Source organism: Camelus dromedarius, chromosome 15 (genome assembly GCF_036321535.1).
Source record: "Camelus dromedarius isolate mCamDro1 chromosome 15, mCamDro1.pat, whole genome shotgun sequence".
Classification (NCBI taxonomy): Eukaryota; Metazoa; Chordata; class Mammalia; order Artiodactyla; family Camelidae; genus Camelus; species Camelus dromedarius.
The window spans coordinates 19,482,433-19,500,205 of NC_087450.1; the positions used below are offsets into that span (position 1 = coordinate 19,482,433).

At 32.5% G+C, this 17,773-nt stretch overlaps 1 protein-coding gene across 3 annotated transcripts in view; it reads left to right on the forward strand.

Moving 5' to 3' along the window:
- The window catches only part of XPO1 (exportin 1), a 39,950-nt gene that overhangs the window by 18,462 nt on the left and 3,715 nt on the right, over positions 1 to 17,773 (forward strand). For 2 of the 3 annotated variants that reach the window (XM_010989771.3, XM_031467106.1), the window contains 16 exons: positions 4,494 to 4,555; positions 4,765 to 4,809; positions 6,016 to 6,197; positions 7,146 to 7,194; positions 7,271 to 7,390; positions 8,594 to 8,722; positions 9,370 to 9,528; positions 10,654 to 10,851; positions 11,311 to 11,449; positions 11,648 to 11,829; positions 11,912 to 12,068; positions 12,162 to 12,325; positions 12,611 to 12,745; positions 13,084 to 13,267; positions 13,581 to 13,687; positions 16,717 to 16,911. In XM_010989771.3, coding sequence (XP_010988073.1) covers positions 4,494 to 4,555; positions 4,765 to 4,809; positions 6,016 to 6,197; positions 7,146 to 7,194; positions 7,271 to 7,390; positions 8,594 to 8,722; positions 9,370 to 9,528; positions 10,654 to 10,851; positions 11,311 to 11,449; positions 11,648 to 11,829; positions 11,912 to 12,068; positions 12,162 to 12,325; positions 12,611 to 12,745; positions 13,084 to 13,267; positions 13,581 to 13,687; positions 16,717 to 16,911 — 2,207 coding nt within the window. The remainder of the gene's footprint in view (positions 1 to 4,493; positions 4,556 to 4,764; positions 4,810 to 6,015; positions 6,198 to 7,145; positions 7,195 to 7,270; positions 7,391 to 8,593; positions 8,723 to 9,369; positions 9,529 to 10,653; positions 10,852 to 11,310; positions 11,450 to 11,647; positions 11,830 to 11,911; positions 12,069 to 12,161; positions 12,326 to 12,610; positions 12,746 to 13,083; positions 13,268 to 13,580; positions 13,688 to 16,716; positions 16,912 to 17,773) is intronic. The other variant, XM_064494456.1, reaches the window with a different exon arrangement.

Genomic DNA, 17,773 nt, shown 5'->3' on the forward strand with positions numbered 1-17,773 from the left:
CACAACATGGTAAACTGACTATACTTCAATAAAAATATATTTTTAAAAATTAAAAATAAATAAAGTAATTTGATTGTATACTTTTAAGAATTGCACAGTGATTGGGACTGAATTGAATTCAGTTTTGCCTATCTATAGCTTTATGTTTGTAATAGTGTGTTAAGGCTTTCCATTTTCTGTGGTGTAGGAGAATTAGCCACTATGGAAGAAAAGGATAGGTATGTGCAACTTTTTAACTCATATTTTACAGTTTGTCTAGGAATGCATTTTCCTCTTTAATGGGTAGAATCCTGTATTTGATTAAAAATTTAATGTATGGCAGTGTCACTGACTAGCTAAGATGCTCATGTATAACCTTATGATTTAAATTTAGAAAATGCCTTTGTCTCCGTGGGATATGGCACTATCAATATATTGTAGTCAGTAAGTTCTGATTTTAAAGGGTTTTAGTGAAATTTGTTTATGAAGATCAAATTCTGTTATACATTTCTTTTACCCTATCATTAAGTATCCACATACTTGTAAGATATTCCTGGGGGTTAAGATTATTAATATTGCCAGGTAAATAACTTGCAAGATGATATGTAACTTCTAAGTCATGATGGGAGTTACTTAAATTTCACCTTTTTAGCTAACATAGAGTTGATACTATCCACTTACAAGATTGTACAGACTACTTGGCGTGCTTAGTTTTAATTTGAAATGGGAATGTCAAGGACATTTTTTTCTTGACGTTGAGAAATAGAGTTGGATTGTGAAAGATAAATGCATAAAACTCTTGGAAATGGGAAATCCATGTGTCATAAGCTGCTTTCCAGTTACTAGTTAGGCATTTTTGTACTAGTGTATCTTATTTTGAAGAAATTATATAGATGGCTGGTCCATTTTTTAAAAGTAATACTTTTCAATAAATAATTTGAAGGTTTACTTTAAAAACTTGGGAGGTGAATTTTTTCTTCCTATTTAGAAGAATGAGGCTATGGATATAAGTATGATAGATCATTGTATGAGTCCTTTGAAAAACTTAGCACAGTAACCACAGAAGAGCATAATTGTGCTTGTCAGTGGCACACAAAGTTTATGAATGAGAACTCTTCAGTGGAATATTGTTGGGTTTGTTTTTTTAATATGTATACTTTTAAGTTTTCCTGATTTCCAAGGAAGAGCTTAGAAGGCTGTTGCAAGAAATAAGTTTCTTCACATACATTTTTAAAATAATTGGAAACAGACCATTTCTGATTAGCATAGTATTTATTTGGTATGAAGTCTGGTAAAGGTAGTTCTTGTTTTGAGAAATTTGTTTCACATAAATGTCAGTTTTGCAACTGACAGACAGCTAATTCATTTGGCACAAAGAATAAGAGACACTAGGAATGAATTATTTTCTGTCGAATCTCAGATGGTTTTCTGTTAAATCTCAGAAGCTTTGCTACTTACAAACAGTTGACTTTTCTACTTTGATGTGTGACACTTTCTTTTTTAAATGTGCAGTTCACACTTGGAAAATTGTTCTTAATTGAGCTGCTTTTATTTTTTTAATTTTGGATAAACCATGAGAAGGAATTTGGAGGAGTTATATGGTACTTAATCAAATAAGCTTTGTACATAGCAGTAGGAGATTTTAGACAGACACTTTTATGTGTAGTACTCTATCAGAAAACTTGTTTATATATAGTTCCAGTTCTTTGAGTGAATGGAAGGTACTGATCATTGTAGAGTGACATTAAATTGAGACTTTATTGTCTCTGAGAACTGTATAATTATGACTACTTACCACGTTTTTCCTGTTTTCACCTTTTACTCTTTGCTCCATCAACAGGTGAATTTCAGAAGCCTCTGAAAAGAGGAAGAAGGGATTTAATTGATTTAATTGGTAATAGAAGAGTTGAAGGATCTGTTTGATCCTGTTTTCTTATTCTCTGAGGCTGAGAAAAGCCTCTAGATTTCAACTAGAGGCAGCAATTGTAGTTTTACTCTTGTTCCTTATGACAGATTTAGAAGAAAATTACTGAGTCTCTTATTATTTGGTATTGTCAGTCATTTAATCTGAGAGAGTAGGTTGTATTTTTGGTTTTGTTTTAAACTGTGTTTTTATCTGTTACTTATTTAGAGGTTTCAGAAGGGTGCTTTTTTGTTAGATTAGAATGGCCCTTTTCCTTAATTTTTAGGGGCCTTAATGATAGTAATTTATATGTAAAGAATAGAAGAGTCAGCAATGCCAGAATTATGTTTTGATTAGGTCTAGTGGGTATTAGGACATGAGGTTTTTGTGTGGATTTCCCTAAGTGGTATGATTTAGCACTACTTTTAAAATAAAATTGATTCCCCTAGTTTTTTTTTTTAAATCACCTTATTGAATCTAGACCTGATTTTATTTTGTGTCCACAAAGCCCCTTATTTTTTTAAAAATAATTTTAGACTGTAGAACCATTGCCCAAAAAAGTACAAGATGTACTTGCACCTTTTAGTTTATCCTATTATTAACAACTTAGACAACCATAGTAAAATAATCACAACCAGAAAATTAACATTGGTTCAGTACTATTAGCTGAATCATAGACCTTAATTCAGATTTCACAAGCTTTCTCTCTAATGTCCTTTTTCTATTCTAAAATTTATTCAGTTGTGTCTAAAACTTTACTCTCCCTAATCTGTGACAGTTCTTAATTCCTGCTTGATATGTCTTTGACACTTTTGCTGAGTTTTAGTCAGTTATTTTGTAGTGTATTTCAGTTTAGGCTTGTCTGTTTTCTCATGATTAGACGTGAGATTCCATATTTTGGGCCAAGAATGCCACACAGGTGATATGTTCTCTGTCTGCCAAACCAGGGGGTACATGTATCAGTATGTTTAATTGTTCATTTATTATTAACTTTTACCAGTTATGTTGGTGCTTGCTGGTTTTCTGTTTACAAAATTACTATTTTTTTTACTTTGAAAGTGATAAATAGCTTGGGAAGGTAATTTAACACTATGCCAGAAACACATTCCTCTTGAAAGTTTTGCCCATTTGTTTTATCATTCATTGGTGGTCTTGTCTGCAACAGTTAGTACTGTGGTCTTTGCCTAATGTAAAACTTTTTAAAATATAGGTACTGTAATATTGTGTGTGTTTGTATGAAACACTTAAGTTTTTGGCACCTGGCAGGCAGTTTTTTAAACAATTCTTACACTGTGAATATTGATAGTACTTAACATTGCATTTTCAGTTGGTAAATAACCCTTATTATATGGCTTTATTATACTAATGAAATATTTCTGCAGTTAGGAAATTATTATTATTAATGTTTTTTAAGGTTTTGTTTTTATTTGGGATGTGAAAGGAAATGGCTGATTTCCCCATAATTAATAAAAATTATTTTTTAAGTACCAATGAAGAGGAACCCTTAGGGTCAAAGAGTGAATTTAATACTTTAGCTCATGAAGATTACTATATTAAGGTAGTTTTACAATCAAATAAACATTTTGTTGCTCTCAAGTTGACTATTTCCTGCTGATTCTTAAACGGGGTTAATTTCTTAGCATATCCCTTCTAAGTCGATATTGAGTCCAGTTTTGCAGGTTTGTTAAATGAGACTTGAAACGCAGTTTCATGAACTTTTATCTGTATTTTTGAAATTTAGATACCTCTGAAAATTTTAGTCTTCATAAGTCATTTGGTGGCAAAGCCTAAGTTATGAAACAGATGTGAGGGTAGTCTTTATCCTTTATAGTGGGAAATAATAATTCGTTGCAATAGAGAATCCTGCTTCAGACCCTTTGGGTATGGGAATGTAAGTGCACCACATTACTTTAAATTTTAAGGGGACCTATAGTAGATAACTCAGTAAATTCTCAGTGATGCAAAATAAAAGCAAAGGTGTGAAGTCTTAACTGTTTAAAGAATAGGTTATGCTATTAAGGTATCCTTCAGTAAAGAACATTACAAATAAAAACTTTCTCCTTTACTCTTTTTTCCTACATTGTAAGGCGAACACATTAAAATTACTTCTAGGATTAGCTTATTGCTGCGATTAAAATAAATCTGGAAAGGATTAACATCTGACTTTGATTTATAAATATTTTACATAAACTTATTTATAGTGCTTACATAGTTTACATATTCAGTGTTTTTATAGTTTTAACCCATAAAAGTAATACATGTTTTTATTTAAATGAATAACATGTTAGTCCTTTGTGGTATTTTTTTAAGTTAAAAACCACGGCTTGGTGTACTTAACTGTCTGGCATCAAGGAATATCTCAGAAGACAATAGTTTGTAATAGGTAAACCAATGTTTTTTAAAGGTTAATGAAAATTAAAAGGTTAACAAGAACTAAAACTTTAAAGGAGTAGTGCACTAAAATCGGCATATTTTTTAAATGCCACAATTTGTGGATTGAGGTGTGTTGTTTGACTTTACTCTGCCCTCCCCCACCCCCAGTTTGTATTTGTTTTTGCTTCCTAAAGATTTATTAGCATGCTATAAAGTGTTGAATAATTTTTTTTAATAGGCATAAAAAAATATGTTGTTGGCCTCATTATCAAGACGTCGTCTGACCCAACTTGTGTAGAGGTAAGAGCTTTTTTGGCGATTACTGTGAGAGTGTAATATTTAAATATATTAGATACTCAACTTAAACTTCTGTCACAGACAGAGAAGATATACATACATGCACATTTACAGTGGATCTGCAAACATTTTTCTCTTGGATGGGGTTGCCTACGTTTGTTATTTATCTATTTTAGGTCTTTGTTTAATCTAAACTTTTTTTCTTTTCTTAGAAGGAAAAGGTGTATATCGGGAAATTAAATATGATTCTTGTTCAGGTGAGTTTTTACTTGATACAGTGTTTCCCTGAGAAGAATTAAATACTTCAGTTAGGCTGATTAGTTGAACAAAATATCCTAACCTACTTTTATCGAGTAACTAAACTAACATCTTACAGAGTAGTGATAGTAGTGTTCACAATAACTACAATACTTAGCTACTGTCTGGTATTTAAAATTGATAATATGCTGTAGTAGGAAACATTGGATACTGTAAACCCTTCACTTCTGGGCTCCAATATGGATTGGACTCCTTAAAAATTTTCTCATCTGCCTCATAATGTGAACGCTTCCTTTCCATGTCAACTCTTTCAGTCTTACCTTACTCAGTCTTACTAATTCATTAAAAATTTACCTTTCAATTCAAGCATCCCTTTAATTAATCTCTGTACTTAGCCTGTTTTTAAACCTTCCATGTCTAACTTTAGAAATTTCATACTTACCTATCTTTTATAATATATCCCCCAAATTTCCTGAGAACATTAATTGGTATGTGGGAAAAAATAGGTTTTTCAATTTATTAAGTTACAGAAACATTTGGTTTTCCCAAACACTTGGCTTTTCATAAAGATGCACTTGCTTTTATACTGAGGACTTTGTTGTTAGCCTGTCTCTGGATGGGAGGAGGGAGGATTACAAAGATGTTAAGTTGCTTACCTCTTACTGACAGGTGGTACTGCAGAATATCTGGTTGGGAAATCCCTAGCATACATAAACAGTAGACTATAAAATCGAATGTAGTCCACCCATTAGGCTGTTTTAGTCTAAGGTGATTTTATCCCCAATTGTAACGCTTCCTTTTTTCCAAATTTATATGTCCAAACCCTACTATATTTCAAGGCTCAGATTCCAGCCAAAGATAATGTCTTTCCCTGCTCATCACCGTTTTATCACTTAGAGTGAGATCTTTGCATCTCCTAGGATAATTTGCACTTATGTAGTAAATACTGATACACATACACATCACAGACAGATTAGACCAATCAGGGTAACTGAGAGGAATGGGGCATTTGAGACAAAGGACTTTATCTGTGCTATACGTTCTACTCAATGTGTTCTGTGGAGATTGGCATATTTCCTGTCTTAATAAAACAGAGAGAAAATGAAAGGTAATTGATATTTGCTCCTGCTTTTGGTATCACACAATTTCTGTGAAGTTTGTCATTGACAAGTGCAATGAAATTAACATCTCCTATCTTATTTCAGATACTGAAACAGGAATGGCCAAAACACTGGCCAACTTTTATCAGTGACATTGTTGGAGCAAGTAGGACCAGTGAAAGTCTCTGTCAGAATAATATGGTGATTCTGAAACTCTTGAGTGAAGAAGTATTTGATTTCTCTAGTGGACAGATAACCCAAGTGAAAGCTAAGCATTTAAAAGACAGGCAAGTATTTTAGAATTTTAAAGTAATTTCTGAAAACAATTACAAGGAATTTGGAGGTAGATTATAAATTTTTAAGGAACTATCATTGTTAGAAGTTAATATACTTTTAATTCTTTTTGAGAACAAATTTAAATACCAAAGTGGCCCTAATATTCTAAATATGGAGGCTGAAAAGTATGTGTGAGGTTACAGCAAAATAACTTCATACATATCATGTGGAAGGAATATAGGTTGAGTTCCCAGAAACCTCTTTGGAATCCGTTTTATATGGTATCTACTTAATTGTAGGCCCACGGAAATGACTTATGTTCAAATGTCTACTGTATTATTTCTGCATTTTGTCAGTTCCCCTATAGTTAACACTAGGAACATGCCAGATTTTACTTTTTTCAACATTGTAATAAGGATGTGTTCTAGTCATTCGGGAACAGAAATGTTTTACATTTGTGTATTCAAACTAGCTTCAGAATTTATAATTTTTTCATCTGTTTTGGTGTATAAGCACATCTAACACTACTCATTTTCAAATTTTTGATTCAGCTATCTTGATTTAAAAGACTAGATTGATTCAAATTCATATAAAGTGAATTGACAAACCTTCAAGAAATGAAATTACATGCTTTTGTGGGAGGGTATAGCTCAGTGGTAGAGCACATGCTTAGCATGCGTGAGGTCCTGGGTTCAGTCCTCAGTATTTCCATTAAAAGGAATAAATAAACCTAATCTCCCGCCCAAAGAAAACAATTTTTAAAAAAATTATGGGTTCTTTATAGGTGAGTTTTAAAACAGTAATATACTTAGTTTTTATAACTTGATGAAGTTGATATCTGTGTTTACATAGAATTAACTCAAGTTTTTAATGACCAGGCTGCTGAAATGTTATTAGTATGTAACTAATTACAATGTTTATTTCTATGTGTCTTCTAAATCGATTACTTCTTTTTTTAGCATGTGCAATGAATTCTCACAAATTTTTCAACTGTGTCAGTTTGTGATGGTAAGTACTTTTAATTTCATTTTTAAAAATAATAATTGTAGGAAGATGACAATTTACAAGCATGTTTTCATTGCAGGAAAATTCCCAAAATGCTCCACTTGTACATGCAACTTTGGAAACATTGCTCAGATTTCTTAACTGGATTCCACTTGGGTATATTTTTGAAACCAAGTTAATCAGCACATTAATATATAAGGTATAGTGAATACATTTCAGTTTATTTATCAGTGGATAATTGCATGTATTTTCTTCATTCATAATGTTCTTTTGTGTAGAAAAACCATTCTATACTCCTAGCTATAATCAACCTTGTTTCTAAGAATGAGGAAGCTACTCAAAAGAACTTTTCTGTAGTTTCAGCTTATAATTCTTAAGAACACTGTCGAAATCTACCATGCAGTCTTAACAAATTTCATGTGAACAACTAATAATTAATTTGGTTGGCCTTTAGTTGATTACATATGTCACAGTAGGGTAAGTTAAGGGGTATGTCTGCAGAATGGGAAATCTTTGTATTTTTTCCCACATAATTTTAAAGCAGTAGCATGTAATGCCTATATAAAGTCTTAAAATTGTTCATCCAGAGATAATCACTTAACCAACTGCTGCATTTCCAGATGTTTTCTAGTCAGATATAATGAATAAATTAGTATTTAATCAAGACCTTATAAAAGCAGGCTACTATGAACTTACATTTGGGGCTTTGTACAGGACTTGGTAAAGTGATATATTCTAATAGGAATTTACTCATTAGAGCTACCATTTTATTGATAGACAATTTATTTAAAATTACTTGTCTTTGTCAACAGTTGGTTTGCTTTTTACTACATGAAACATCCATGCACTTGTCCAAATATTTACTTTGGATAAATTTTTAATACATGTTAAGTACCAGGTCAATAGGTACATCGATTTTTAAGGCTTTTGATGCTTACCAAATTGCCGCCCACAAGTGGTAGGCTCTTTTTATACCTTCCCAACAATAAAATGTCAAAGAGCTAGTTTTCCCACACTTTCATTAATCCTAGGTGTATTGCCCATCTCCTAAAATCCTTAACAATTGTAGTCCCATTAGATTACGCAGAAAACATGATGTCCTTAAAAAGTCATATAATAGGTCAAGGGGAAACTTTTCTAAGCAACTTGATGCTTTACAGATGTCTTGAGGATACATCAAAAGAAAGTACAGTTTGCTCCTAAAGCATTTAATCCCTATTGGGTGGATAATGGAATTCCTTTAAAATATATGTACCAAAAAGACATTATCACCTCTTTACCTGATCTTTTTCTCTATGTTCCTGATTTTTAAATTCTTTATTTTTTGTTTAATTGTTAATTTTAAATAAAGTGCTTCGGGCCATTTAATTTTATGCTTCCCCCTTTGTTTCAATTAAAATAGTTCCTGAATGTTCCAATGTTTCGAAATGTCTCTCTGAAGTGCCTCACTGAGATTGCTGGTGTGAGTGTAAGCCAGTATGAGGAACAGTTTGTAACGCTATTTACACTGACAATGATGCAGCTAAAACAGGTAATACAACACTCTTTTAAAAACTGACTAAACAATTTTAGTGCCTTAGAAAAAGGTGGGTTAGAGTTGAACCATTTCAGCACCTGTTAACATAAATAAATCAGCTATAATGCAACTGCATATTTATTATATATATAACATGAAGGGTAAGCTAGAAATTTTTATGAACATTTTGAAAGTTCCTTGAAAATTTCTGGGAGTGTCATGGTAATTTATTTCTACAGAATTTAGAATCATGGTAAACTGGGGTTAGTATCAGTTCTGCCTCTGACCTTATATCTCTTAAATGAAGGGATTACCTGTCCTTGTTTGACTAGGTATATATGAAATTATCTAGAAGGTTAATCATAGTACATTACTGTATATGTTTGTGATCTGATTCCGTTGAATATTTTTACACTTTTAATAATACTAAGATGGGAAAACCTCAAAGGATAATCTTTGAGGAAATCTTACTAGTAACATTAAAAAAATCAAAAGCTAGGGCAGAAAGGTACAAAGTGGGTATAATAGATCAAGGCTTTCTAGTGAACAGTAAACTGTTTAACTCCATGTTTTAAAATGAGTAAAAGTGTGGTGGAATTTGAGAACTTAAATGTAGTGTCTTGTCTTTAAAATGAAGACTAATGACTCATATGAATTTGCAGATGCTTCCTTTAAATACCAATATCCGACTTGCGTACTCAAATGGAAAGGATGATGAACAGAACTTTATTCAAAATCTCAGTTTGTTTCTCTGCACCTTTCTTAAAGAACACGGTCAACTTATAGAAAAAAGATCAAGTCTCAGGGAAACACTCATGGAGGTAGGCTTTGTGGAGCCTTTGGTTTCTGAAATTCTCTGCATAATGAAAACTTCAAAAGTATTCTGAAATTCATGGATCTTTTGACATGTCTTATCACCTAATAGTCTGTGCAGTAAAAATACATGTCGTCAATTCTGCATTACAATTAAAAGCCAAATTTCCTGATTTTGTATTCTACTTAATGCCAGTTCAATAATTTATAATGAAAATTAAATTCCTAATGGATATGTAGATGTGTTATTTATAAGATAAAAGTCTAAAGGCCTTATTTTAAAATTGAGGTGTAATTCACATAACATAAAACTATCCATTTTAAACTGTATAGTTCAGTGGTGTTTAGTATAGTCACAATGTTGTCAGTCATCTGTCTATTCCAAAACGTATTCATCGCCCACAAAGGATGATGCACGCATTGAAACAGTCACTCCCTTCATTCCCCTCTCTCCTCCAATCCCTAGCAACCACTGTTTAATGTCTCAATGGATTTACCTATTCTGAACCATTTCAAGTAACTGGAATTATAGTATATGGTCTTTAGTTTGGGGCTTCTTTCAGCTTAGCATATTACCATGTTACAGCATGTACCAGTCCTTCATCCTTATTATGGCTGAATAATAAATATACCATTGTATGGATATATATTGAGTTTTGTGTGTCGATTAATCAGTTGATGAACATATGGAGTGTTTTCTTTTTGAGGGGGCTATTAGTAACAAATGTCTTAATGTTTATACCTTTTTAAGAAACTTAACATTGTTTGTTTGTTTGTTTGTTTGTTTATTTGCTTCTCTCTTTTATTGAAATATATTTTCTGGGCACTGCCTGCCTACCTAACTCAGCATGGCCTCTTTGGCACTGAAAGCTGGAGAATTAAAAAAGTCGGTAAAAAAAAAAATATATTGACCAACAATATCGTAAGGTTCTTGAAGCATTCTAGGATATGTCAGAAGGCAGCACAGTTTGCTCCTAGAAAATTTCTACTGTCTATCTGATGAATAATGAAACTTCAGAGTTGTATAAAATACAACATTGATTATTTCCCATTAATGTAGCAAGTGGAAAGCAGTTTGAGGTTGGTTTAATAATGTCTAAGGATTATTTTACTAGTTTTGGTCTTTTGTGTAGGCCCTTCATTATATGTTGTTGGTATCAGAAGTAGAGGAAACTGAAATTTTTAAGATTTGTCTTGAATACTGGAATCACCTGGCAGCTGAACTCTATAGAGAGAGCCCATTCTCAACATCTGCCTCTCCCTTGCTGTCTGGAAGTCAACATTTTGATGTTCCTCCCAGGAGACAGCTGTATTTGCCTGTGTTATCCAAGGTAACAATAAAGTGGGTAGTGAGTGTGCTTCCTGTGATATTTGAGGACTAAATGCAAATACTGGCTTTTATTTTTTGGCTAAATCTATCCAAATAAATGAGCTACAAAAAAAAATTCAGATTCTCCACGCATACTGAGAAGTTGGACATAAAAGAAAATGGTTTTAAGAGTTTTGGTCCTTAAAGGTGTAGTCCTTCTACAAGCACCAGCACCACCTGTGAGTTCGTTAGGAATGCAAGTGAGACGGAGGAAACTTAACAAGAGTGGATTTTTATCCGTGATAAATAAAGATTGAAAAATCATTATTGTAGAATTACATTTCAAGAATGTGCATCCTTTTATAGCATGGGAACAATTTTGTTTGGTATGTTGACTTTAAGTGCTTTGGGAAGGGGCTACATTTATTTGTTGTGGCTGATTCCAAAGATCTAAAAGATTTTTTTCTTCATTGTTGAATAGGTCCGTTTATTGATGGTTAGTCGAATGGCTAAACCAGAGGAAGTATTGGTTGTAGAAAATGATCAGGGAGAAGTTGTGAGAGAATTCATGAAGGATACAGATTCCATAAATTTGTATAAGAATATGAGAGAAACATTAGGTAAGTTAATAGATACTGTTAATTTAATCTATCTTTGTAATTCTGTTCTGAGGTAGAAGTACTTTTTAATAAATGTGGCATGTTTAGGTTCTGAATCTGTTAATAGCCATCCTTATTAATGTGCTGTTCTTAGTAAACAGTCTTTTTGCCCATTAAGTTTTGCATTTTGAAACATCTGAAACTTTTTCTTCCTTGTAGTTTATCTTACTCACCTGGATTATGTAGATACAGAAAGAATAATGACTGAGAAGCTTCACAATCAAGTGAATGGTACGGAATGGTCATGGAAAAATTTGAATACTTTGTGTTGGGCAATAGGTTCCATTAGTGGAGCAATGCATGAAGAGGATGAAAAGCGATTTCTTGTTACTGTTATAAAGGTATGCAAGTGATGTGTGTGGGCTGGAACCATTAGACAAGTGTATTTTATTACAAATGACTGAAATTTGTCTTGTTTTACAGGATCTATTAGGATTATGTGAACAGAAAAGAGGCAAAGATAATAAAGCTATTATTGCATCAAATATCATGTACATAGTAGGTCAATATCCACGATTTTTAAGAGCTCACTGGAAATTTTTGAAGACAGTAGTTAACAAGCTGTTTGAATTCATGCATGGTAAATCCTATTTAATACACTTTATTTTTGCTGAATATGAAAAGCAAAATTTTTCTTGAAAAATGTTTTTGATAATTGTTTTTGTTTTGTTAGAGACCCACGATGGAGTCCAGGACATGGCTTGTGATACTTTCATTAAAATAGCTCAAAAATGCCGTAGGCATTTTGTTCAGGTTCAGGTTGGAGAAGTAATGCCATTTATTGATGAGATTTTGAACAACATTAACACTATAATTTGTGATCTTCAGCCTCAGCAGGTATGTAGAGGTCTAAGCACATTTTTCTTAGACAGTAACTGCTGTTTAATAAGAATTTGTTCATGGGAAGAGAACAAATGCCATTATTGGATTCACTTCATGTGTCTCTTTGGTTAAGTTTTGTAGTGAGGCAGAAATTCAACCAGAAGTTTGTTAGGCTGTTTTCCTATAATATAAATGATTTCTGACACTTGAACAAAATTAGTTTAAATAGGTATGTGGATTGTTTGTGTGTGGTTTTCCTTATTACGGTAGATAAAAGAAAATTTTTTCCTTTTAACATAGGTCCATACGTTTTATGAAGCTGTGGGGTACATGATTGGTGCACAGACAGACCAAACAGTACAAGAACATTTGATAGAAAAATACATGCTACTTCCTAATCAAGTTTGGGATAGCATAATCCAGCAAGCAACCAAAGTAAGTTTTATTCTTTTTTGTAAAAATGCTGGTGGTTGGAATTTTAAGAAAATGTTACTCACAAAGGTAGTAAATTTAGTACCTTTGACATGTATATCTGATTCATAGGTGCTTTTAGGTGTGCTTTTGCACACTGAAAAAAGTAATACATTTTTATATTTTGATGGAAAATTGGGAATATTTTGCTCTATTCGTAGTAGTGAAGACTTTTGTACTAGTTTTACCATTTAGGATTATAAATGTGATGGTGGTTTAGAGTAATGTGGGTAATGTATTTTGCTTTAGATACAAGGATAATTCTCATGTGATAAATGGAATTTGTTTCTTACTTTTCACAGAATGTGGATATACTTAAAGATCCTGAAACAGTCAAGCAGCTTGGTAGCATATTGAAAACAAATGTGAGAGCCTGCAAAGCAGTTGGACACCCCTTTGTGATTCAGCTTGGAAGGATTTATTTAGATATGCTTAATGTATACAAGTGCCTCAGTGAAAATATTTCTGCAGCTATCCAAGCTAATGGTAAATGATTCTGAATTCTTGTGGAATGATGTATTAAGACAGGTCTACACTCACTGCTTTAGCATAAGCATTCAACATTTCTCACAGATTTAAATTAATCCCTTCCTTGTTTCAGGTGATCCTAGGCAATTTTTTTTAACTAGTCACATGCTCTTTTCCCTTATAACATTAGTCTTAGTTTATTTTCTCAGGAAATTCATCTGTATAGCCTTGTCTTTAAGTTTTCTAATGATAAATAGTATCTGAAGTACATGTAACTGCCAATGTAGAGTTTTGGTTGTCAAGTTGGATTCCACCTGATTATATTTTTTAGGTGAGATGGTTACAAAGCAACCGTTGATAAGAAGTATGCGAACAGTAAAAAGGGAAACTTTAAAGTTGATATCTGGTTGGGTGAGCCGGTCCAATGATCCACAGATGGTAAGTGAGATGTGCTGTTTGTTTTTAAGGTTGATGCTGCATTCTCTGGAATGTGCATATATCTCTGTATACATTTAGTTAATTTAGATGTGTCACATTTTATAACATTTTATTTACCAGAATTCTTGAGTACATTAAAGTAGTAAGATATATTCCATCTTACTAAGAAATTGCTGTTAGTTGGGAGGGATGGCGTGCTGTAACAAAGCTGAGATGATTGGATCATTCTTATTTTTCCATGGATACAGTTAGGATGAAATTTTTGTTTTCCTCATGATCTTGAGAGCAGTTGACAAAGCTGTCATTAGATTGCCTCTTCAGTAGGAGTAGGCACTTTCCTAGTTTTGAAGGTTTGAATGTCTCTTTTGCTGTCTTATTCCCGTTAGTCTTAAGTGGTCTTTAGAAACTAAACCCACTTCATATACTTCAGCTGGGGAAAAATCTGTTTTATGTTTTATTATCGTTACACCTTTCATTCTCTTGATCCTCGGAAAATTACAAGAAATCGTATCTTGTTTATCACTGTTGGGTGAAAATAGCATTGACAAGTGTGCTATTTACTTTCATAATTTTGAAATTTCAATATTGTTCCTGTTGACAAGGTAAATTTCAGGAAACTTGTTCAGAAAACAGTTGTGGAATTCCCATGATTCCCAGAAGGTTTTAAATATGCATTATGAGATGAGAACTGCATTTTAAAAATTAGAAAGTAAAAAGTAGGATGAATTGAGGGAATTGAGAAGTTCATAATTTACAATAGCATGGGCAGTAATTTCAGGAACATCAGAGGTAATGACAAGATGGGTCTCATATTTTATTTATAACTAAGATTTGTATTGTGATTTAGGGCTGTGAATTCAAAGATACTCAAATACTTTGGATCCGCTTTGTAGGAAAATAAACTATTTCAGTTAGGGTTAAGAGTAGAAATGTGAAAACGGGAAGGAAAGAAATAGGTTGAGGGAGATTAAGAGGTATAAACTTCTAATTGCTAAACAGATGAGTCACAGGTATGAAAATGCACAGTGTGGAGAATATAGCTCTAATATAACATGTTATTAATACATAATATTTCTATAGTCCATGTATTATATGATATACATTTTATATAACAATATACTAATATAATGCATAGTATTCTATAATGTAGACTATAAATGTAGTCTTTTTATGGTGATAGTTCATAACTAGTTATTGTGGTGATCATTTTGAAATACATAGAAATACCAAATTACTATCCTGTGTAACAGGAGCTAGCATAGTATTGTAGGTCAGTTGTACTTAAACATACACCAAACTGAGAAGAAATCATTGCAGCAACATGGATGGACTTTCGGTTGCCAGTGGAGAAGGGGGTGGGAAGGGACAGACTGGGAGTTTGAAATCTGTAGATACTGACAGGTATATTTAGAATAGATAAACAAGATTATACTGTATAGCACAGGGAAATATATACAAGATCTTGTGGTAGCTCACAGTGGAAAAGAATGTGACAATGAATATATGCTCATGTATGACTGAGAAGTTGTGCTCTACACTGGAAATTGACACAACATTGTAAACTGACTATAACTCAATAAAATAAAAAAAAATGGATGGACCTAGAGACATCATACTAAGTGAAGTCAGATAGAGAAAGACATATGTGATATCACTTATATGTGGAATCTTTAAAAAATGATAAAAATGAACTTCCTTACAAAGCAGAAAGAGACAGACAAGCAGAAAACAAACTTATGGTTACCAAAGTGGGGAGGAGGGATAAATTGGGAGTTTGCATTGGCAGATGCAAACTGCTATATAAAATAGGTGAACAAGGCCCCCTGTATAGCACAGGGAACTATATTCAATATCCTGTGATTACCTATAATGAAAAATAGTGCGTGTGTGTGTGTATATATTTATATGTGTGTGTATATATATATATATATATATATAGTTTAAAAATAACTGAATCACTATGCTGTACACCAGAAACTTAACACAACATTGTAAATCAACTATGCTTGAATTTAAAAAGAGAGATCAGATTTGTGGTTACCAGAGGAGGTGGAGTGGGTGGAGGGTGAATTGGATAAAAAGGAAGTCAAAAGGTAGAAGCTTTTATTTATATGATAAATAAGTACTAGGGATGTAACGTACAACATGATAAATACAGTTAACACTGCTGTGTGTTATATACGAAAGAGTAAATCCTAAGCGCTTTTGTCACACAAAAAAATCTTTTGTTTCTTTAATTTTGTATCTATATGAGATGATGTTCACTAAACTTGGTAATCATTTCATATATATAAGTAAACTTAACACAGCACTGTACATCAATCGTATCTCAATAAAACTGTAAGAAAGGAAAAAGTGAGAACTAGTTCTAGTTAAGAGAAACCCAAGTGGGTAAAAGGAAAAATAATTTTGTCCTTATCCTTCAAATCTTTCTAGACCTGTTTCATGTAGTGGGACACTAGTAACTAGAAATCTTCAGTTAAATAAAACATTGGTTGTGTTTATTTTACGTATTTTAATAGAGAACCTAAAAGCATAGAAATTACACCCTAATAAGACTATTTATTGAGAAGCTTGGAAAACCACACGCAGTCTTTCTGGCATAGTCCAGTTCATTTTTTGAGTAAATGATAGTTATTGTTTCTATTTATTGAGATGTCACCTAGTATTCATTATGTTAAAAATCACTGAGTGGCGTCCTCTTTTGGTGTTAGATATGAGTACCTTGGTACAATATTGGTTAGGGGGACTCTTCTTTACTCTGAGGTTACCCATCCCACATAACAGTGTCCCAGAATCGTGGTTCTGCCACAGAACTTAGAGCTAGTCATTTGATTTCAGGCCTCAGTTTCCTATCATACAGATTTAAACTGCATAATGTTCATGGCCTTCTCAGCCTATTGTGATTTGTTGGTTTCTGTTAATAAAAAGTTTTAATATACAAAAAATTACAGTACAGGAGATGACATTGACCTGTTTAATATGAGTTGCCAAGTGCCTAAATTAAAATCAGATTATTTTTTAAACAGGTAGCTGAAAATTTTGTCCCTCCTCTGTTGGATGCAGTTCTCATTGATTATCAGAGAAATGTCCCAGCTGCTAGAGAACCAGAAGTGCTTAGTACTATGGCTATTATTGTCAACAAGTTAGGAGGACATATAACAGCTGAAATACCTCAAATATTTGATGCTGTTTTTGAATGTACATTGAATATGATAAATAAGGTATGTGTTTTTGCGTTTCAGTTATATAATGGAAAGTTCTGCATTGTGTTCTTACCACTTTTAAAAGCATAAATGATGACTATCTTTGATTACAGCGTAAATTTTAGGCTCTGATACTATATATTTGAACTAGATCATAAAAATACTTGTTATTTTTTTAATTTGCATGGAATTCTAAGAATTAAAAATAAGTTTGATATTTATTCAAATGGCAGCTAGCATTTATTGAAAACTTCCTGCATTTCAGTCATTGGCTTTAGTTGTATTAATTTGTTTTAAATAAATGAAAAGGGAGGATTACATTTTAGGTTGTTGTTTTTTTTTTAAGGTTTTTAAAATAACATTTATTTCTTGAAAGCTGATGTGTATAATAGGAAACCAAAAAACACAAAGAACAAAGTAGTCCATAATCACAAGCAGTTTACAGTTTGATGTGTCCTCTTAGGTCTTGTTTGTGTATCTCCTTAACTAAGCATCCATTTTTACGTAATTAAGATCATTACAGTTACACTTTTTCACATATGATGAATATTTACCATTTCAGAGTCCCAAAACTATATTAGTATTTTGGTAACCAATATACTATACCAACTCAGTCTGGAAGGAAAAAAGGGTAATCCTGCCTTTCTTGGCAATAAAAATTTCAAAGACAAAAGTGGCAACAGCCCTCTAGATAGATACTGCCAGAATTATGATTAGTAATACATTCCCTTAATGCAACTAAAAATGAGTCATAAAGCAACGGAGTTCACAAAGTGTAATGCTTCTAAGCAGATTCATTATCCAACCCATACTATTAAAATATTAGCAAAGAGATGTTTCTTTTTTAAAAAAAATACTTTATTACTGTATTATTTAGTTA